Here is a 24128-nt window from a genome sequence, read left to right on the forward strand (position 1 = left end):
TAAGTGGGTTGCATCAGGGAGTTGCTCTACACCACAAAGAGGAAACATAAACCACCGAAAACCCAGTGAGCGTACACAGCACACTCCAGAAGTGAGTGTGGCATGATGTGGCAGCATTTCCTCGTGCACAAGCCCACTGCCTTCCACCCCTCCAATGTTGGGACCGGAGGCAATAAGGGGAAGTCCACAGATGGGAGACAGTGAGAAAGAAATGGAGTCTAAGACATTTTTCCAGTTCCTGCTGCTACTTTTCTGGTTGTAACACTGTCTGCATATATAGATTCAAATTTAAAAAAAAAAAAAAACAACTTTCCAGCTTTTGTTTTACCTTTGGAAGTCCAGGTTATGACGTGAGAATGTGTGCGTGCCCTGTCAGTAGCCAGATTCTGCTCATTTCTCTTTATGTTAAGTCATGGGTAAGGAAAAGACACCTGGCCGTGACCTGAGTGTCTCAACCTTTAGAAGTTGTAAATGCTGGTTCCTGGGCCTGTCCTTTGTAATTCAGAGGCCAAAGCATAGAAGAACCCACTTTAGAGAGTACAGTATTTCCTTGAGCTTTTCAGTAAGTGAAAACCTTGGTTTAAGCCCAACTTACAAACTGAAACACATGTACGTAAAAAGCAGAAATGGGTAATTAACCATGGAGTCTGGTGCTCCATGAAGATGGCAGGTGCCACCTGGGGGTGGGGGGATGGGCGGGCTGCTAGCTTAGGGACCTGAACTCGGTCTGACCTTACTGAGGAAGGCTGCAGAGTGACTAACCCTTTGTACTGCTCAGTGGATACTGGGTCAAGGACAACTGCAGGGAGTACTATAACTACATAGAACACTATCGTAGAATAAGTCCGACAAAGAATTATGAAAAAAAAAAATACATTAAGCTGACTGTATCAATAATACAGACTGGAGAGTTGCCCAGTTGCTGGCCATTTACTCAAGGTAGGATCATGGGTCACAACTCTAGGTTTAATCCCATATAAACAGAAAACATCTGCAGGTACTCTGCTTTTATTTTTCTCCCTCAGTAGGAAACTTAGTTAATTCTCTCTCTGTGAATTGATGATAGGCATGGTCTCTGGCAGGACAGCGACAACAGTGGTTGAGTCAACTGTTGCCTTGCAGGAACGAGGGGCTAGCATTGCCAAATATTCACATTGTTCAAGGGATTCCAGAAACTTCCATATCTTAGTCAGAGCTGCACTTTCAAAATGTTGGTTATTTTCTTTTTTTCCCTTCAGAAAATGCTGCATAGGCCAACCAGACAAAACATGACCCAAGTCACAGACATCAATTTGTCATCTCTAGGAATGGCCTGTTTTCCTTCAACATAATAAACTGAGAGAGACGGGGGGAAAAGGTCTAGTATAAGTTTCCACCCTCCCATTCTCCCCACCCTTTTTTTTACTAGACAAACAGAACTCTTTCTGAAGACATTCACCCATTAACCAGCAGAATTTCTGATCATGATTATAATATCAAATTCTAGAAAAAACAAAACACATATACACACATGGGTTTAACACTATAAATGAGTTGACAAGTTTAAGACGATTTTTTCCCCTTTATTTTTCAAAGCTTTCAATTATACCATTATTTTGTACAGAAGGACAAACTAGCCCTAGCAATATGGTGGGGCGATATACATAACTAAAGGAAAGAAGCTTCATTATGCTGACCATGGAAGACAATACCCGTTAGAAAAAAATAGAATGGATACAAGAAACAATGAAACGCAAAGAGACGCCGGGCACATGCATGAGAGGAGACAAAAGCAGCAGGGCTGGCTTCTTACCTGAGGAGTCTTCGGAGGGCTGCCACCGGTACTGGGGGGTGGAGTACAGCTCGGCTTTGGCAGGGCCGTTCTCTATGGGCAGACTTGGGTGGATGGTATGGTAGTCTACAGGATTGCCGTTCACAGTCACCAGCAGGCCCTGGCAGGGGAGCACGGGGCAAAGGCACAGTTGTGTTTCCAATGTGGGCTCACTGTCTCCTTGCCTTGTGCTAGCTAGACAGAACCCTACAGTGGAGAACTGATTGACAGCTGAACGAGGTCGTCATTTACCCACTTGAGCAAAATGAATCATCTACACTCCTCGGTTCACATCTATTTTCCAGAGTGGTCCCAGTAAAAATGGAATCTGATCTTCTTGTACTTCTGCTAAACCCCAGGCAAGGTACCCTCTGTTCTTAGTACCAAGGGGAAACCCTGGAAAAGGCTGGCTGAGGCTTCCTGGTCTGGATTGATCCCCTCTCTAGCCTCTGCTCTTAGGGTTTCTCCTCCCAGCCTTCCCTCCAGCTGTTGGAATTCCAGACTTTTCCTAGTTCCCAGACAAAGCACCCCTGCCTTGGCCACTCCCCACCCTGTCCACAACCCAGTGCAGCTCTGCAGAGGACTAATGCAGTCTTGGGTTAGCTAGAGCCCTCTCAGAAGGTCTTTGCTGAGGCACCTTTGGTGATTTGCCTCAGTGAGTTATACTGTCTACCAAATATTGACACATTTCATTACACATTTCATTCTCATCTTGGAATTCCCATGTTGAACTTTGTAAACGCTTAGTGTGATTTCTTGTTTTTTCTCTGTCTCTTTGGCTTTAAGGTATAAGCGTGTGCGTGTGTGTGTGTGTGTGTCCATGAACATGCAGACTTCCTATTCAAATTATGTAATAAGTCTATCTGCAGAGCAAAATGTTTTAAGAACCCTCCAACTGGCTTTTAAAAAGTTTAAATACATTCTGTATGACTATAGTCGAGCTCATATTATATGAGGTAGTGTTATAACGGCAATAAACCAGATATAATTTCTACAAGAAAAATATTCAGAAACTTAGGGAAATTTTATAGATCATTAAAATATACTCAAAGGAGCCAATCCCATTTATATCACTTCTGCATCACTTATACGAGCATAAAAGATAATTCTAAGAATATACTAACATCAGATGGTTTGTAGTCATCTTGGGTCATGGATAAAAGCTGCAAAAGCAATGCAGAACAGCAATGTTAATAGGTAAGCAAAAAGCATTGCAATGTTTATATATATCTGTAAAGTTTTACTACACACATTCCATTCCTTCAACTAGCTCGATGCTAGTATGTTAAAATTGCCATGCAAAGTACAAAGGGACAAATAATTGAACTGGATGTCGTTATGTGTTATAACTACTCTCCAGCTTCTGATGTTGACTTTTAATTGTGACAACAAATAACCAGTCACGAACCACGTGATTACAAAGACTGATCATATTTTTAACTGTCTTGTTTTACTAGAATAAGCTTCTGCTATTAGTCCCCCCCAAACACCTGAGACCTCTGCAGAATTCTGAAAACATTTACTTTTCAAGAAATAGATGTTTCGTACTCAGGAAAAATTGATTTGTAATGCACACTGAGAATATTTTAAGATTTACATATTATCTACCACAAACTAATTATTACATGACTGTCCTTTTATTTTTTACTTTTTTATGACTATGCTTTTAAACTATATTAGCACCAGGTGGTTTGGGCCTTCCTCAAATAAGAAGCACTTTCTGGGCTAATGGTTCTCCGGCTTTTTTGGATCAGTACTCATTTATAATCGCAAAAAATCACTGAGAGTCCCAAGGAGTTTTTAATGATGTGGGTCCTGCCTGTCAATATCTACGATGCTAGAAATTAAAACCGAGGCCTTGAAAAATATTTATTAGTTCCATTAAATTTTCCTCAAAATTTAACATGTTCACATAAATCGTTTTATTCAAATAGCTATACTTTTAAAAAAAACAGTGAAAAATATGCTTTTGTGTATCTTTTTAATATCTGGCTTAAAAGAAGACAGCTGGATTCTCATATCTGTTTGTGCATTTAATCTGCTGTATCACAGCAGATTAAATGAAATATATGAAGAAATAATGAAGAAATATATGAAGAAAATCTGGCTTCACCAAGCTTCGTAGTTGGAAAAAGAAAGAGTATGTCAATTGGCTAGCCAGGTCATTGTGGACAGTTGTTTGTTTTGATACCATATCAAACTCACCAAGTGGTAGTGACCTCAAGATTAGCTGCTACGTGGAATCTGAAATTGTATCAATGAGAGTTTCATTCTGTTACGTTAAAATCCCACTGCTATAACACATATTGGTGATTTGCCTCAGTGAGTTATACTGTCCACCAAATATTGACACATTTCATTACACAATATTTAAAAAAAACCTCATTTGTTAATACAGTCTTACCACTGATCTCATCATCAGGTCCTCAAGTATGGGGGCGTTTTCAAGCTCTGAAGATTGGATCCAAGTTTTCTAATATTCTAATTTTCACTCAAAAGTTCAAATTTTACCACTGGCAACAAACATTGTCGGTTGTTTGCCTTGAAGTGATGGACTCACTTCATGTACTTGCCAGGAATTCTCTGCCAAATCCTCATCTCTGAACACCCGTAACTTGTCTACTTGCAGCTCCTCCCAGCGCCTGTGGTTTGTGGTGGGTGACGGCCAGCTCAGCTCACCCTTCCTATACTTGACCAAGGGCTTTTGAGCAAGACATCATCACCCCCTCACACGTGGTACTTTGTTGGACTTCCCATTTTGCCACACAGGATATTAAAAATATGGTGAGTTCTGAAGTAGAGATTTAAGAAAACGGATATCCATTTTGGGTTCACCAAGGACATTCATAAGTGAACTGGCCTCACCACTTTGTTTCTTCAGAGTGCGTGGCCACCAAGGGTAGGGCTATGGGTTTGGGGGATTTATGCCACTGCCTGGGTCTGCTTTTTGCTTTTATATCAGCAGAATGCAAGTCAGCATAGTGAAAAGAAGGCACATATTTTAAATATTACTTAAACAAGAGTTTTGGGCTTTTGGATGGTCTCAGGAATTCCCCAGAAGTCCATAGGTCTCTCCATTTGAAAAATTCCTGGGCTATCTTCTATGGCTATCTGTCATTTGTAAAAGAAGCAGGATAATCTGACACATGGTATGATGAGAGAGAAAGGCCCCTGGAAATCCTCAAACATCTTAGGGCACCCCATGGGGCAGCAAGGCCATCCACTGCCCTGAGGCATCTCATTCATTGCTTTGCCCTCTCTCAGCACACGGCGGCCATGTTGAGAACAAGACCATGTGACTTCAGGAACCCACTGACCACCAAATAAGTCAGAGAATCTACTCCTCAATTCTCTAACATGCTACCAAGCAAGTGGTTTGTATCTGTCATGATGACATTGCAAATGGGCATTTTTAATGAATCAGTAGAGCCCTGAGTTGAGTTCAACATGGTCAATAATTGCTCCAAGGGTTATACGAATTACCCATTGTGACTCGTTTTTCCTTGTCAATCCATACTGTTGCCTGGGAGTCATATGAGATCCTTAATCATATTCACATAGACTGTTTTGTTCTAAGTGGTTACTTGAGTTATTACTGTGGCCAGCTGGCCAATGAAATGAAATTATTTTCTGCAATGTTTTTGACACTGAGACTTTCCCTGCCTGGTGCTAACAGTTGCTTTGTTATTTTTTTGTTTGTTCTAAACACAAATCTATTTTTCTTTTTAAATTAAGTCTTTCTTTTGAGGATGAAGAGACTTTGAGTGAGATGAGGAAGCACTCAAATGTAAACTGGTGTTTTCATAGCACTGGGTTCCCCTCTCTGCATAGAGTTTTCTGCTACCGAGACTTCAAAATCAAACTCCTTCTGTAAACTATGCACAGTCTGAGTTTGCGTACGATATATGACTCATATTCAGCAATGTAACACAAAAGAAGCAAAATAAATTAGGGAATGGAAATTGCTTTCTTGTGGCTTACTTTTCTTTCATCAGTTGGGTAATGGGTGGCATACCACAGGCTTCGCCTCCTCTCGGCTGTTATTTGGATGGGGCTACAAGCCAGGGCTCTGTCCTCTTCCTTGGTCCTGTCATCCTGCACCTGAGACACAGAATAACCCACAGGACCAGCTCTGCTTCCCAGAGCAGCTCCCTTAGTGGCCTGGGGGACCCCGAGAAAGTGTTTCCCCCATGCCTTGATAATAATCAATTTTTTTAAATGAATGTGTATGATAGATGGGATTTCATCAAGACATTTTTAATAATGACACCAATGCTCCCTTGTAAATTCTCAGCACATCAGTGATACATCCTGATCCCTTCTAAGCCCCATAAATAACAGAGATAAGCTCTCATGTGAACTATCCACACCTTCCCACCAGGTATTCCAACGTCCACTCACCACGCAAATGGCTCTTAAAGGAAGAACCTTCAAAAAAGTGCTCAGTGGACTGTGTGACCCATCCATGGTTAGTTTTTAATTAAAAGGAAATTAAGTAAAGGTAGAATCATTGAGAGCTTACACACAACAGTAAGGAAGAACTTATCTAATGCCCAAAACCATCACCTTGCCTCACATGACACTGGCCTACGTTAGACAATTGGTCTAGAAGAGATATAAAGAAAGAGAGAAAGTATAAGGGGCAGAATGCCCTTGAGTGCTTTTGTATGGTTTCCCAACAAAGGTGTTCCAACAAAAAGGGCATTAACACACCACTGGTAGTGGAGTACAGGAAGGGAACTTAAGGTCTTGGTGCCCAATTTCTGGGTTCTGGTGTGCACCCATAGTGAGAACCCGAATGCCTTGGGTGGTAGTTCATGCACGCCAGGTGGGAGCCCATACACTATTTAATTCTTGACACCTGCTTCTCTCTCTCTCTCTCTTTCTTAAACATGCATCATAGACTTTCACCTCAGAACTCACATTTGCTGGCTGGCATTATTCATGAAATGTGCCAGGTCATCTGGAACTATGATATAATCAGCCACCTGTCTTCCATCATTGTCTCAATGAGAAAGTGCTGTGTCCCAGCCCATTTAAAATACTGGCCACCTGAAATGTTGACGCTGGTATGAATTAGGCCCTGTTCTCCACACACACCTCTAGACACGGCGGTCTATAAGACGGCTATTAAATCTACTTTCCTTTGTCCCCAGAGAGCCCTCGGCTGAGAAGGCCGAATGTCTCATGGGCCTGAGGGGCTATAACATAGGCTTCATCCATACAGAAGCATGACAACATGGGTATGTAAGCTCCTGTCATTCTGTGGGGCTGCCTGAGGTCTTACAGAGAAAGTGAAGAACACACGGAACGCTTATTAACTTGGATACCTTAAAGTCATCTCCATCCAATGTAAGACGCTGTTGAGAAACCGTTCCCACAATATATTTCAATTCCTGTGGTATATACTTTTATTTGCACATGTGTGCCCATCCCTTACCTTCTGTGTGTTTATGGAGGAAGTGAACACAATGACATCAGTTTAAAGCATTTTATGGGCACACGCAAGTTTTGGGAGCGAGTTGGAGAAAAATGTAAGACAAAATGGTTGGCATTCCTTGTGACCCCAGAAAGCATTTTGTTGCATGCAGCTGCCATCAGTGGGCCCAAAGAAAGACGCCCTATGAGAACTCCGCGAACAGAAGTGCCTTGTGGTCCCTGTTATCCGGGCCTATCTCCCCAGTGGGGATAAGGTGTCACACAGGAGGAAGGACAGGACACAGTCCCATTTCTGCAGGAAGCTCTTCAGCTGAGGAGAAATGGGGACATCCAACTGCCCTCGTTCCATTGTACTGACTCGGATTCCATTTACTTGAGTTGGGTGGGCTTTTATTCTGGTACAATATCCAGTTGCTCTGAGTGGAGCCCTCGCCTCTGGGCGATATTCTATCCCCCAGCTTAGCGTCTGAGGTAATTGGCTTTCAATAAATATCCTGTCTGCCTGCCAGGCTGCCTGAGTGAATGTGTGAACAACAGTCTTGCAGGTATGAACACAGAAAAGGCCCGAATCTAGAAATGACAGGAGAGGACGTGTGACTTCATGCAGCCGTGCTCATTAGGAATGGCTTCTCAGGTGTGAACGCTCCCCTGGCAGGTGGTGGATGAGAGGTGTGACAACCCTCGTCTACACTACTTTCCTGCCTCGTGTGCTGATGAGCTACCTGACGACTGAGCTTCTTAGAGTCAATTAGGATAAGAAATGGAAGTGGCTAATGTTTTCTCTCACAAAAAGGGAAAAGAGAGAAGCTACCCAGGCTGTCTTCTACGCCTTGTTAATAATACCCCAAGGGAAGAAACCAGTTCTCTGTTGTGCTTAAAGGAAAATCCCTGGTCCCCATACCTCACAATGGGGTACTTGGGAAACTCCAGGTACCACTGACAGCTGGGGTGTCCCTATCCCATCCACAGATGTTAGAGGTCTGAGAAGTTTCTGGAAGTCTGGGCACCAAGATAACAGTCTGGCTTCTCCCCCAGAGCCCTAGCTTTGTTGTCAAATGGGGGTTTGAAGCTAATTCCTACTGCTCAGACCAAGTTAACTCTCTAACCTCACTTTCCTCATTTTTAGGATGGATATGATACCTATTCAGAGTTACATAGTACATGAAATGGAGGTAATGTAGAGGAACAGCCTTGTGTACGACCTGGCACTTAGTAAGTCCTCAATGAAGGTATCTTTGATTTTCCTCAACACTGACCATTCTTGCTGGTGATATATCAAAGGGAAACCAGGCTTTCTTCTAATAGCACATGTATTCCCATCGTGCTCTTCGCAAAAATAAAATATTAGCACCAGAACACTATAGCTGTATAAGAATTTAGCACTGGTGGGGTGCCTGGGTGGCTCAGTGGGTTGAGGCCTCTGCCTTCAGCTCAGGTCATGGTCCCAGGGTCCTGGGATCGAGCCCCGCATCGGGCTCTCTGCTCAGCAGGGAGCCTGCTTCCTCCTCTCTCTCTGACTGCCTCTCTGCCTACTTGTGATCTCTGTCTGTCAACTAAATAAATAAAATCTTAAAAAAAAAAAAAAAAGAATTTAGCACTGGTAAGTCAGCAGTTAATACGAATGGCCTGGAGTGCCTGGGCAGCTCAGTCAGTTAAGTGTCTGCCTTTGGGTCAAGTCATGATCTCAGGGTTCTGGGATCGAGCCCCACATCAGGCTCCCTGCTTGGCGGGGAGCCTGCTTCTCCCTCTCCCTCCCCCTGCTTGTGCTCCCTCTCTTGCTCTATTAAATGGATAAATAAAATCTTTTAAAAAAATTAAAAAAAAATAGGAATGGACCGGTTCCCCTGGAGTTTCCAGGTTACTCAGTCCGTAAGATCACCAAATATTTCGATCCTTACGAGGGGCTCCTGTAGCCAGATGCGGATGAGCGTTGCGAGCGTGTAGTACATCACCAGCAGGACGATGGGGTTGGCATGGTGATACCATGACAGGTCTGGGTTTGCTATGATCTTCCAGGTGCTGGAACAGTCTGTGTGAATGACTGATTTGATACCAAACAACCTGTTTCAAAACAAAGGAAAATAATAGGAAGATGCAATAAACTACATGTCCCTAACATAGAATAAAAACATCTTATTTTTAAGAGGCTTATGAGATAGCCCTAGGCTAAGCCATCCCAGTAGGTATTTCATTACTTTTCTGTATATACAACTGTATCCTTAAATGACATCTGTCCATATACATATAATATGTATTATATAAATATACATATATTTTATATACATATAATATACATATATATTATATATACATATATAGAAAATATACATCCTTAAATCATATAAATGTGTGTTAATGTGTGTGCAAGTATATAAAATCAATGATCTTTACACTGACTCAAAAATCTATCTAATACTATCTAATCTAATATATAATGCTAATACCATTAATCAGACTAATTTATCTAATAATAGCTCCTTGCACATCTATTAGAAATTTACATTTTAATTGCCAATCAACCCTATTAGATTCCTGCATTACTGAAGTGCCAAGTACGTGGGGACACCTTACTAAGGTCAGCGAAATGGGCACCTGTTTTGTTTTTGGCAGGATTTAGTGTTAGCTATTCAGCTAGTGTTGATATTCTTAGGCAAATACTGAAATTGGACACAGTTCTCTGATTTAGTCATAAAAGCCAGATAGTATATACTAGAACTTCTGGAAGATATATATTTCTGTCAAATTTCATTTATGGGCAAATTCTCATTTTAAAATTTATGATCAATTATTTATTTTGAAATATAACTTTATGAGGCTTGTTAAATTTTGAGATGATATACTTTTTATGTTATTCCTCCTATAAGATCAGAAGGTCTCTGACTCTATCATGGAAATTATACAAATATGATTCATTGGGAATTCATTTTGCATGAACTTTTTCTAAGAAAGGGTTTTATTAAATGAATAAAACATTTACATTAAGTGAGTCTCTTTCTATTGTTTGTATCTCTTAGACGTGAACTTCCTTTAATGCTTATGTTATATTCTTCATTCAGTTGTAAGATCTTCAAGGACTACACATCCCTCACTTACAAAATCTCCCAGGGCTCTCACTGTTTTCTATCACAAGGCAAGTGTCATATTGGCAAATAGTTCAACATAGATTTTAGAGTAAGCTAAATAGAAACTAAACTTTCTTCAATTTTATTAGAAAAATATAAGTTATAGTAGAGCTTGCTCTTTTTTCAAGGCTTTTCTTCTAAGTCTAGCAAGATTCTTTGTACTTAGCATTAGAAGGAAAAATGTCCTCCTAACAAAGAGTTATGTCCAGGGGTGCCTGGGTGGCTCAGTGGGTTAAAGCCTCAGCCTTTGGCTCAGGTCATGATCCCAGAGTCCTGGGATCGAGCCCCGCATCGGGCTCTCTGCTCAGCAGGGAGCCTGCTTCCCCCTCTCTCTCTGCCTGCCTCTCTGCCTACTTGTGATCTCTGTCTGTCAAATAAATAAATAAAATCTTTAAAAAAAAAAGAGTTATGTCCCTCTTAGAATGGTGGAACACTGAAAATGGTTTTGCAGTCCTAGATTAAAATGTTAATTTCTGGTATGTAATGCACAGAACTGAAAGCATTGAGATTTCAAATCAAACGTTAGCTGCAAGTTGGTGCAGCCTCTTTGGAGAACAGTGTGGAGATTCCTCAAGAAATTAAAAATAGAGCTTCCCTATGACCCTGCAATTGCACTCCTGGGTATTTACCCCAAAGACACAGATGTCGTGAAAAGAAGGGCCATCTGTACCCCAATATTTATAGCAGCAATGGCCACAGTCGCCAAACTATGGAAAGAACCAAGATGCCCTTCAACGGATGAATGGATAAGGAAGATGTGGTCCATGTACACTATGGAGTATTATGCCTCCATCAGAAAGGATGAATACCCAACTTTTGTAGCAACATGGACGGGACTGGAAGAGATTATGCTGAGTGAAATAAGTCAAGCAGAGAGAGTCAACTATCATATGGTTTCACTTATTTGTGGAGCATAACAAATAGCATGGAGGACAAGGGGCGTTAGAGAGTAGTAGGGAATTTGGGTAAATTGGAAGGGAAGGTGAACCATGAGAGACTATGGACTCTGAAAAACAGTCTGAGGGGTCTGAAGTGGTGGAGGGGTGGGAGGTTGGGGTACCGGGTGGTGGGTATTATAGAGGGCACAGCTTGCATGGAGCACTGGGTGTGGTGAAAAAATAATGAATACTGTTTTTCTGAAAATAAATAAATTGGAAAAAAAAAGTTAAAAAAAAAAAAAAACGTTAGCTGCAAGTCTCTGGATTAATCAGGCATAGGTTTCAGCCCCCAAGTCATTCCTCTTCTTGTCTCACACCTGGTGCATGCACTAACAATGACATCATCAATCACCAGTTTATATATACCTGTGTCAGAAAGTCAGTAGAAATTTCTGCAGCTGTCTGTAAACTGAACCACATGCCTCCTAAAAGTCTACATGGACACTCCACAACTTACCATTAATATTATAGCTTACTCCACACTGATTTTGCACACTTATGTAAGAATAGTGAGAATTGGTCTCATGTTTTGTACTACGAGTATGGACTAACTAGCATGGGTCAGAAGCTCTAGAATGATGGATTGTGGTATCCTTTAAGGAACTTCTAACAGTATTAGACAAATATGGTTAAGACCTAAGAGTTCTCTGTTCTTTTTTCTTTTTCTTTTTTAATAGGTTGGATGCTCTAAATAAAAATCTTTATATAACATGGGAGGCTTGTACTTAAAGTTTCACATCATTTCTGGCACAAAAATTCTAGGATGCTGTGTAACACCCAACTATTATTTAACTCACTCAATTTTTTCTTGTGAATCATCCCTATCCAGAATTGCTTCTTAATATTGACAATACAAAGAAAAGTGAAATTATCAGGCCTGGCCTCCAGGAAACTCACTCTCGATCTCATCACAGGGATGAGACATGCTTGTTTGAGGAGAGCAAGATGTTACAGAGCCCCTTCTGTCTGGAGGTGCTTCTGTCTGGAAAGGGTAGTCAGGAGAAAGAATGTTCCCTGTTAGGATAGTCAAAGAAGGGTGTGGGTGAGTAAATGAGAGAAAAGAGAAGTCCTGTCAGATGTTGCCAGGCTGTGGGTCTGGGCTGGGAAGATAAACTGGGTACAGTGAGAACAATCTTCTCTTTTTGTTACTGCTGCCTCATTGGATATATATAAACTTCCGTCCATCTTGATGATTCCCATATAACTGCTCATGTATTTACAGTGGTCCTAGTTCACATTGATTGAATAAAAATGCTCCTGTTGTTCATTGGTCAATAAAATACTCAAAATGACTATCTTAAATCTCTCCCCATAGAAATGTCTCTTTGCCTGAGAAGCAAATAGTGACATGGCCATGGAGCTCTGCATTCCTGCTTATTGCTCATTTAGAATCAGAAAGATAAAGCTTCTCTCTTCAATGCATTTGGAATACACTTGGACCCCAGGCTGGTTCTATCAATAACAGACAAGGTACATTTGATGGGCGGCTCACCGTCTCTGAAAATCCAGTTCCTTATAAAACCTAATAGAATTGGGGGTAGGCAGGGGTGTGAGCACATGAACAAAGAAAGAGAATTTTCCAGAAGATCTCAAGAACTCACAAACTCTTCTATTTTTCAGAGGATGGTTGAAGACCGCTTCCTCTGTGATGGTCAGTTTCCAGTAGAAACATATCAGACCCTTGGGGCACACGGTCCTGCTTTGGTATCTGGCCTGTCCTGCTCTGCTATTTCACTCCCAACATCCCTGTCCACAGAACACATCCTCAGCTTCTCTTCCTGAAAAGTTGTAACACAAAGGGTCGTTCTAGCTTCTCTCTCCTCTACAGTGTGACCATTGTTAGAGTCACCTTCAGAAAACTCAAGTTCAGCACGCCACCTTCTTCTTCCCATTTCCTATTTTCTTTTCATTCGCTGTCTGGAGAATGACCCCAAGTCCCAGCAAATTACCTCCCAGGCCTCAAGCAGCCAGGTCTCCCCTCCTTTCTCCCAGACACCATGAACTCAAGCTATGCTGGGCTATTTGGGGTTTACCATAAAATCTCATTCCCTTTGGCCTTGCTACTTCTTGTTTGACCAGAGTGACTTCCAGATAGTTGTGACTTTTCAGGGCTTGCCAAATCAATGATTGGGGTATGTGCTCCAGGGAGGCTCTGTCCTCTCCTTGGCAATGCAAAACCAAAGCAGCAGGCCAGGAAGACTCTGAGACTCTCAGATATCTCTCAGGACCCTCCAGGCCCATCCCAACTGCATCCCATAATCTACTCATATCCACATACTCCTTCCAAGTATGCTCAACCACTCCAAATTACTGCAGGGGACCCAGGGACACTAGCGGCCCTGGAATGCATAATTATATTACCACCATAACCCATCACCTGAACCCTCATGCTCATTGATGATGGTTGGTGTTGCTGAAAGATTAATTCTTCATTCTTTCTTTTGGCCTGGATGGCCTATAGTTAATGTAAAGCTGATCCTCTAAAAGTAATTTCCAACACTCTTCATTTGGCTTCTTTTTCTTGTTCCTTTCTGTTATGGGGGGTCATCCTGGACATCATCAACGTCTACCTCTTGGGAGTTAGGGAATCCACCTCTGGGAAATGTAGGATTTCTAACTGGAATAAATTTGTCCTGCCCAACGCATAGAACAGTATTTGCAGTCATAATTTGTTGTTGGATTATTATTAGTTTATGTGCTTATCTCTGCCAGCTTGATTCTAATTTCTTTGAAAAGGGATATGTGTTTTGTCATCTTGCTTTGATGGACGTGCCTAGCATAGAGTAGGTTTTTTTTTTTTTTTAAGATTTTATTTATTTATTTGGCAGACAGAGATCACAAGTAGTCAGAGAGGCAGGCAGAGAGAGAGGAGGAAGCAGGCCAAGCAGAGAGCCTGATGTGGGGCTCGATCCCAGGACCCTGGGATCATGACCTGAGCCGAAGGCAGAAGCTTAACCCACTGAGCCACCCAGGCGCCCCGCATATAGCAAGTTTTAAGTGTAAGCTTCTGTGAATGAGTTAAAAGCACTAAGGCTAAATTATACCACGAAGTTATAGCAGGTGACCGTGGTTGCAGCAGGAGTAGAGACTAAGGGATAGCAAGGTTACTGCTTTTGAAAAAGGAAAAGAGAAAGAAGGAATGGGAAGGAAACATAGTTCCCAGGAGAATTCTAGAACTTTTAGAGAACCATTACTGCAGCTCCGGCCACACCCTCCATCGTTTTAGTGCCCTCAGTCTAGGAGCCAAGAACACAGAATAAGCCTAACAAAGGTATCGCAAGGACACTTTATCTAAATTCTGTGTTAGATCATATGTAACAGAATTATTTTTGTTCTCTACAGGCTGCCATAAGAATTTGGAACTTTATCTTTCAGAAGAGTCGATACATAAATGTACATAGATGAGAAGTAACTTCTTCAACTCCAGAGGTTGATAATTAAGAAGCAATAAGAGATTCGAATACCCAATAAGAACAAAATATGGAGCAGCCTAGAACATTCTTTCAAGACCCCCCCCAAAACTGCGCCTTACTCAGATTATTATGTGTAAAAATCCATTTCACCCCTTTCGATAGAAGAGGACATTGGAGCTACAAGGAGTATCCCTGATCCCAGAACATTGGTTACTCTTCACCTGCAGGCCCAAGTGGACAGCTGACTCTCTCAGCTCTGTTGGGGGCTCTGTGGGCTCACTGTAGATGTTTCTCCACCTGCCCGGGGGCACTGGTTTTGCACTTTTTTCCCCCCTCTTCCTCCAAGGCACTCTTAATATCTGACAACATATGGTAACTACAAATTGGCAGCGTATTTGTTTCAATTTGCACATGTTGGCAGATTTATAAAACCTCCACCTGTTTTCAGGTTTCCTCCAGACCACATCTGCTTGGTCGCTAGTCATACAGACACTCAGCCACTTGCGAAAGAACTATGTAATACTGAAAATAACACCACATTTTAAAAAAATCTTAATTGTGGTAAAATAGACATAACATAAAATTTACCGTCTTAAATGTTGAAGTGTACAGGGCAGTGGTATATTAACCAAAGTCATCGTGCTCTGCAACCAAGCTCTAGAACAATGTCACTGGGTAAAACTGAAACTCTCTACCCGTTAAACAATAACTCCCAATTGCCCCCTTCCCTTAGCATGTGGCACCCGCCATTTTACTTTCAGTCTCTATGGATTTGACTACCTCGGTCCCTCATACAAATGGAATCACGTAGTATTTGTTCTTTTGTATCTGGCTTATTTCACTGACCATTATGTCCTCAAGGGTCATCCATGTTGTAGCCTGAGTCACAATTTCCTTCCTTTTGAAGATTGAATAATATTCCATTGTATGTATGGACCACATTTTGTTTATCCACTTCTCTGTAGATCAACATTCACCTTTAACTCATTGCAAATAATGCTGCTAGGACCACAAGTGTACAAATGTCACTTCAAATCCTTGCTTTCAATTCTTTTGGACATAATTCCAGAAGTAGGATTGTTGGACCTTTCTATTGGTAATTTTGTGAGGAACCTCCACACTGTTTTTCATTGTGGTTACACCGTTTACAGCCCCACCAGCAGAGCAGAAGGGCTCTAGTCTTTCCTACATCATTCCCAGAACTTGTTATATGTTCTACGGTTTGATAGCAACCATCTTAGTGGGGGTGAGGGTGGACATCGCATTTTTCATTTAGCTTTTTGTTCTTCAGATCTCAGAGCTTTTTATGATCTAGGGAGACGCAGTCTTCAGTTAAACAGGCATTTGCTAATGAGAATGGATAAGTATGCAGTTAGGTTGATTGTGAAGTCTGGGCAGGTTTTACATCCTCTTCTGAAACCAGGGAATATATTCTTTCCAACTACAGTAAAATGATTGCTTCAGGGCAGTAATTGTCTAGAGAAACTATCTTTTTTTTTAAAGATTTTATTTATTTATTTGACAGACAGAGATCACAAGTAGGCAGAGAGGCAGGCAGAGAGAGAGGAGGAAGCAGGCTCAGCAGAGAGCCCGATATGGGGCTCCATCCCAGGACCCTGAGATCATGACCTGAGCTGAAGGCAGAGGCTTAACCCACTGAGCCACCCAGGTGCCTGAGAAACTATCTTTTAACAATCCTCTCATTTAACCTTAGATCCTTTAATCAAAATAAATGGGGGACTGAAAGGAAGGAAGAAACAGAAAGGGAAGGAGGGAGGCGGGACAGGTATTTCTCAGGGAGTTTGAGTGCGGAAGGGCGGGCTGTAGGTTAGGAACCAAGCTCAGAAGGGAGGAGGCCCACTGAAGCCTGGGATAGCTCCACCAAGACAAGATTTTCCCATCATCAGACCTCCAGAATGCTTGTTTAGCCATTTCTATTCTGAGACCATTTTCCCTGGAAAGGGGTTTGGTGGCAGACGCCAAGGGTCCAAGGGTCCCAGTGCTCCCCATGCTGAGGATTCTGAGTATTCAAGAAGCCAAATGAGTCAGCGGTCCTTATCACTGACAGTTACACAAACTCACCTGAGTCAGGTGGGTACCCAGGAACAAACAGCAAATAGATTCAAAGAGGGAAAGGTGACGTCTCCTTTCTGTAAGTAAATCATGGTTCAGAGAGAAGCATAGAGCCTTTGAGACAACTGTGTTTGAAGGTATAAAGCTGGCCCTAAGTGCAGCTGCCCAAAAAAGGTCCTTGGCAACCCGACCTCTTATGCCAACATGGGTACCCTGAAGAAGCTGGTGGAAGTAACTTCAGGGGAAATCACCAACCACTTAAAAATAACCAACTTTCCTTTCTTCTTCCAGCCCTGCCCACTCTTTCCCTACCATGATGACCACAAGTCTAGGGGTGACAAGATGTGGGTTATTTTTAAAGGTTAAAAAAAAGTGATGAAGTTTTGGGTGGTACATACTTGATTAATATTTTGATTTTAAAGTTAATCCCTTGAATTAGATGGCCTTAGCATGAACTCACAATAAACTTGAAAATAATCAGAGGTTGTAGGTCTCGATAAAAAGAACAGGAATCTAGATATGCCGCTTGAATTATCAACTGTGTGACCTTGCATATGGCATTTAGACATTTCTGAGCCTCAATTTCCTCCCTTGGAAAATGAGGTCAGTCAATACGTATACTGAAGAGATATTGTGAGAATTAGAAATGACAGAAAACTTGGAAATAATTCTCCTACCAGTTCAACTTGGAATTGTTTATATGGGGTTTGCAAATATCCTAGGTACAACAGTTTCAGATTGTAAGCACTACAGCCAGTGAACTTCTTTTCAAATAGGACAGGTATTAATTTTTTTCCTTGCATAAAAATAGATCCAGGTGAGTCAAGCTGGAATTATAGATCTATTTTTTGAATAGTACTATAAATAGCTAATGTTCAGATTTGGTGATGTTAATGAGAAGTAAATGAAGAACAGTTTCTTGATGAAACATTCAGGTTATAATCCAAATATTCACTTTTTTTTAAAGATTCTATTTATTTATTTGAGAGAGAGAGAGAGAGAGGGAGAGCAGGGTAGGGCCAGAGAGAGAAGCAGTCTCCACGCTGAGCAGGACCCTGATTTGGGGCTCCATATCAGAACCCTGAGATCATGACCTAAGCTAAGGCAGATGCTTAACCAACTGAGCCACCCAGATGCTCCATAAATACCCATGTATACTTCTTTCTCACACAGAGAACATACCTTTCCTGCTCTAAGGAAAACCATTTCAAAATGCTACCCAATTATACAACTCACCAGCTGGATCCCTACATGATGCTTGGTCATTTCTTACAGTTCAAGAAATACTCCATATTGTTCTGCAAAATTGCACCAACTAGTAACATCACAACTGCAGCAAAATCTCCCATCTGGAAATCAAGAGTTTGGGCAACACAATACAGGCTGTAGTCATTATCCAATCCTGCTGGATGCTAGATAGGAATTGGTTGGGATAAATTCTCGCTTAGCAGACCAGTAAGTCTCTTGTAGGCGGTTCTTGATTCTTCTCATTTGAAGGAACTTCCTTGTCCATTCTCTCTCTTGACCCACTGATATTGGCCAATATGAACCTCATCTGTTCCCCAGACCCATTTCAACTGTTATGTGCGGTTCTATTTTGGCCTATTTAATGTCCATAGTCCTCATTTAAGCACAGATCACAATGTGTTTCATCATTAGTCTTCTGTTATATGTCTGTGTCGTGTCTTGAAATAGGTCATGAACTCCTTAAGGACCAATATCATACAGTTTTTGGCATCTTCTAAAACACCTACAGTAGTTTTCCAAACAGCCCATACTCAGATTAATGATAAGCATGGCCCTACGATAGCCTTCCTAATACATTTTCAAGAGTAATTCAAGATATCACTTAAAAGATTTTAGATTTCTATCATGTAATCAATGCAAAAACGTTGCAGCAAATATCAGTATTACAAATGTATTTTTCAAAGACTCAGGTAAGAAGATCTTGAAATTGCCTGTTTCTTTGATCAGTTTGACACTAACCGCTTCTCAAAGTCTAACAGCTCACTCAACAGCCCAACGATGAATGGTTCAAGGCTGGTTGTTGAGTGAACATCACTAAGGACAAGAGCAGTCACTTTCTAAAACATGTTTCCCAAACTACCTATGAGGACCATTCAGGAAATACCCATTCATTGGGTACAGATACATTTGTGAAATACAAAAAAAAGTAACTAATAGAAAAATAATCACACACCTGAGTGCCACACCAATGCCAAACTGCTATATAGATTTTTAATGCTTCCTTTTTTCAGATAATCTGTGTTTAACTTATTGAAAATTTGTTTCAAACAATTCATGGAACAGCAATGACCTGCTACATAGAGTATCCAGAAGCCCTTGTCAGAATATTGTCAGTAGTCTACTACTAAAGGTTTGATCACCTCTAATTAACCTTTTTCACTGATGCATCTTTCAAAATAAATATTTATTTCTTACATTCCACATATTAGTGAGATCATATAATTGTTTTTCTCCAATTGACTTATTTTGCTCAGCATAAAATCCTCCAGTTCCAACCATGTCATTGCAAATAGCAATGATTTGATGGCTGTGTATTCCAGTGTGTGTGTGTGTGTGTGTGTGTGTGTGTATGCGTGCATGCGTGTATGTGTGTGCGCGTATGTGTATTTCACATCTTCTTTAAGAAACAAGGTAGTGGGGGTGCCTGGGTGACTCAGTGGGTTAAGCCTCTGCCTTTGGCTCCGGTCATGATCTCAGGATCCTGGGATCGAGCCCCACACTGGGCTCTCTGCTCAGCAGGGAACCTGCTTCCCCCTTACTCTCTGCTTGCCCCTCTGCCTACTTGTGATCTCTCTGTCAAATAAATAAATAAAATTTAAAAAAGAAAGAAATAAAAGAAACAAGGCAGTGGATCATAGGGGAAGAGAGGAAAAAAATGAAACAAGCTGAAACCAGAGAGGGAGACAAACCATAAGAGACTCTTAATCTCAGGAAACAAACTGAGGGTTGCTGGAGGAGAGGGGGGTGGAAGAGATGGGGTGGCCAGGGGGTGGACACTGGGGAGGGTATGTGTTGTGGTGAGCGCTGTGAATTGTGTAAGACTGATGAATCACAGATCTGTATGCTGAAACAAGCAATACATTACATGTTAATTAAAAAAAATAAAAGGAAATGAAAAAAATAAACATTTAGAACTACTCTTCACAATATAATTAACATTCTTAAAAACTACCAATACAGTCAGTGATGAAGATGATAATTCCCTTTTGCTGGGTGGACAGGGGGAGATTCTTTAAGATCATTGAGGAAACACTGTTGTGCTTTGTGTCATCAGGGTGTCTGACAGCTAGAAGGAAGAGGAGTTCTGCAATCTAGCACTGTAAAAGGAATGCCGGTGCCCCAAAGCTCTTCCTGATAAACCCCAAACCCTGAAAAGAATGGAAGGAACCAGGGATCTCATGGTGTTCAGTCAGCCAACGGGATCAGCTCTCCCAGGTGAAGAAAAAGTCATGGACCTGGTGCCTAACAGTTGCCACACGTCCTGTTGGGTGGGACCAGCATCTCTCTCTGCAGTTTTCTATTTAGTGAGGACAGATTGGAGAACACCAAGCTGCTCATGGACGTCTACTTCCCAAGTTTCTAAAAACAGTACAAGCCCAAAGACAGCCAAAACACAGAGGCATGATACTTTGGATTAAACTGGATTTCATAAATAAAACTTGAAAGTTAACATCTATATCTAACCCAAATAAATCAGTGGTTCCACAGACTTTTGGAACTGGACTGGACTGAAATCGTTGTACTTCTTTTGTGTTATATAGGTCACTATTTTTAAGGAAATGGAGTATGTCTTAAATTAAGACACTTTTATTCTGAATATGATAGAACTTTTTTTTTTTCAAGATTTGGAAAGTCTTTATGATCTTTCATGACCTTGCAGCCAATGTTGGGAACATCTGTTCCATTATATCGCATTGCATGGGTAGAGGCATAAGGTGTGAGAGTGTGCACCGGTCCTCAGAAGTATCTGAGAATTTCTATTTTTATTTTTCTTTTTTTAAAAAAAATTTAAAGATTTTATTTATTTATTTGACAGACAGAGATCACAGATAGGCAGAGAGAAAGGAAGGGAGGCAGGCTCGCTGCTGAGCAGAGAGCCCAATGCGGCGCTCGATCCCAGGATCCTGGGATCATGAGCTGAGCCAAAGGCAGCAGCTTTAACCCACTGAGCCACCCAGATGCCTGAGAATTTCTGTTTTTAAGACAGAAAATGTTAGGGCACCTGGGTGGTTCAGTTCGTTAGGCTTGGCTCAGGTCATGATCTTGGGGCCCTGAGATGGAGCTCTGCTTTGGGCTCCCTGCTTCCTCCCTCTGACCCTGCTTGTGCTCTCTCCCCATCTCTCTAAATAAATAAATAAAATCTTTTAAAAAAAGGACAAAAAATGTTTCCATTAATTTGTCTTAGTATTTTTGTCTTTTTAATTAAAAATAATTTTAGTTTTCAGATTCTTTAATTTTAAATAAGTAATTTTCCTGTTGTATGTGTGACTTTGAATTATTCACTTTTTATAGATTTTGGAGATTTCTTCTAACAAAAACTACCTGAAGCTTCTTTCCTTATCCCCTTTATAACTATGATGCATTTTTAACTGTCCACTCAACAATGACAGTACTTAAGAGAAACACTACATAGAGCCCTGAATTTTTTTTCTTCACATGCACTATTGAAGGCACTAAAACACCATCTATTACCTAGAGTATGGAGAAATAAAAGACAGCCTAAGAGCTGTGCACTATTTTGGTGAATGATTGAGGGAATAATATCTTCCTTGAATTCCTTTTCATTCTCTTATATGGCCTTGCTTTGATTGAAACAAAGTATCAGTGTCATTGGCAAATATCTTCTCCCATTCCCTGGGTTGTCTCTTTGTTTTGTTGACTATTTCCTTTCCTGTGCAGAAGCTTTTTATCTTGATGAAGTCCCAAAAGTTTGCTTTAGCTTTTGTTTCCTTTGCCTTTGGAGACATGTCTTGAAAGATGTTGCTGTGGCGGATGTCAAAGGGGTTACAGCCTATGTTCCTCTAGGATTTTGATAGATTCCTGCCTCACATTGAGGTCTTTTATCCATTTTGAGTTTATCTTTGTGTGTGGTGTCAGAGAATGGTCAAGTTTCATTCTTCTATACATAGCTGTCCAATTTTCCTAGCACCATTTAGTGAAGAGACTGTCTTTTTTCCACTGGATTTTTTTTTCTGCTTTGTCAAAGATTATTTGACCATAGAGTTGCAGGTCCATATCTGGGCTCTCCACTCTGTTCCACTGGTTTGTGTGTCTATTTTTGTGCTAGTGCCATGCTGTCTTGGTGATCACAGCTTTGTAGTAAAGCTTGAAATCAGGCAACTACTAGGTATTTACCCCAAAGATACAGATGCAGTGACAAGAAGGGTCATATGCACCCCAATGTTCATAGCAGCAACAAACTGTGGAAAGAGCCAAGATGCCCTTCAACAAATGGAAAAAGAAGATATGGGTTATATATACAATGGAATATTACACATCCATCAAAGAGGATGAATACCCAACTTCTGTATCAACATGGATGGGACTGGAAGAGATTATGCTGAGTGAAATAAGTCAAGCAGAGAAAGTCAATTATCACATGGTTTCACTTGAGGATCATAAGAAATAACATGGAGGACACCAGGAGAAGGAAAGGAAAAGTGAATTGGAGGAAATCGGAGGGGGAGACAAACCATGAGAGACTGTGGACTCTAAGAAACAAACTGAAGGTTTTGGAAGGGAGGGGGCTGGAGGGATGGGTGAGCCTGGTGGTGGGTATTAAGGAGGGCACATATTGCATGGATCACTGGCTGCAATGCATAATCAATCTTGGAACAATGAAAAAATAAAAAAGAATTTAAAAAAAAGAAACAAAGTATCAGGGGCTTCTGGGTGGCCCAGTTGGTTTAGCATTTGACTCTTGTTATTGGCTCGGGTCATCATCTCAGAATCCTAAGACAGAGCCCCGCAGTGGCCTCCTTGCTTCCTGGGGGAGTCTGCTTGGGAATCTCTCTCTCTCTCTCCCTCTGCCCCTCCCACCACATGGGCATGCATGCTCTCAAATAAAATAAATAAATCTTAAAAAACAAGGAAATACAAAGTGTCTGGAGAAAAAGAAAAGGGAGAAGTGAATACATTTATGTGCATTTAACAAGTACCAATACAGGCAAGATAAAGTCCATCTTTGAAGTATCAGAGGGAAGACGGGTCCTGTAAAAATGTGTCGCAATGCAATGGATTGAACTCAACCACATATAAATAAAATTATTTTAAATTTTAAAAATTGGATGTATAGACAGAACTAATAAAACACACAAATAAATGCCCTTTGCTTAGATAAAACTGATACTAGCATTCTGACACATTGCAGCTTCTCTTATGCTAAAGCAAAAAAAAAAAAAAAAAAAAAAAAAGTCAGTGGCCTTCTCCATGATTCTCTTGCTTCTCCTCTCCCTTCTCCACCAAACGCTATTTTGAGATTAGTGTATATCATTTCCATAAGCATCTACTCACTTTTACTACACATTTCTACATCCATAAATAATGCATACTATTGTTATATGAATTTGACTTTATATAAGTGGTCATAAATGGTCATATTTGTATATACTCTCAAGCACATTTAATAGAAGTCATCTTAATTTCTGGGTGGTATTTCATTGCATAAATAAGCCAAGTGCTCTAGAAATTCAGAAATGGAATATTTTACAGGAGAAGAAAGAAACAAACATCATTAATCTGCGGGGAAGTTGTACTAAAAATAAAGGCAATAGGAAGGTGACATAAAACCCTTCAAGATCTACTTTTAGAACATTTTGATTGTTTTTTTTTAAGATGATGGATTTCTTTATTTTTATTTACTTCTATTTTTTAAAGATTTTATTTATTTATTTGAGAGAGAGACAGAGATAGCAAGAGAGGGCACGAGCAAAGTGGAGAGGGAGAAGAAAGATCTCCACTGAGCAGGAAGCCCCATGCGAGGCTCAATCCCAGGACCCTGGGATCATGACCTGGGCCGCAGGCAGACATTTAACTGACTGAGCCACCCAGGTGTCCCCTGCATTTACTTCTTAAGTATAGCTTCCTCTATGTACTTGTCAAAGCTTCTGTAGGGTTTATGTGTTAGATATAGACAAATCCTTGCACATGCATGCATATTTAAGAATGTTTATTGGGCATGGGTGCTAGTAGGACAAAGCTACTAAATCTCTAATTGACCATGACAGGGTATGCCCAAGTAAGTTATGGTGTATCCATTACATTGCAGATAAAGAATATCTCTATATATTTGACATATAAAATGTTG

The 24128-nt window shown here is 40.9% G+C and overlaps 1 protein-coding gene across 2 annotated transcripts in view; it reads right to left on the minus strand.

Moving 5' to 3' along the window:
- Positions 1-24128, minus strand: part of PIEZO2 (piezo type mechanosensitive ion channel component 2) — a 456415-nt gene that overhangs the window by 119727 nt on the left and 312560 nt on the right. For both annotated transcript variants that reach the window (XM_044243416.1, XM_044243417.1), the window contains exons 8-11: positions 9148-9310; positions 5792-5911; positions 2935-2973; positions 1793-1931 (exon numbers count right to left, since the gene is read on the minus strand). In XM_044243416.1, coding sequence (XP_044099351.1) covers positions 1793-1931; positions 2935-2973; positions 5792-5911; positions 9148-9310 — 461 coding nt within the window. The remainder of the gene's footprint in view (positions 1-1792; positions 1932-2934; positions 2974-5791; positions 5912-9147; positions 9311-24128) is intronic.

The sequence above is a fragment of the Neovison vison genome, chromosome 3, assembly GCF_020171115.1.
Source record: "Neovison vison isolate M4711 chromosome 3, ASM_NN_V1, whole genome shotgun sequence".
In the NCBI taxonomy this organism is placed as follows: domain Eukaryota; kingdom Metazoa; phylum Chordata; class Mammalia; order Carnivora; family Mustelidae; genus Neogale; species Neogale vison.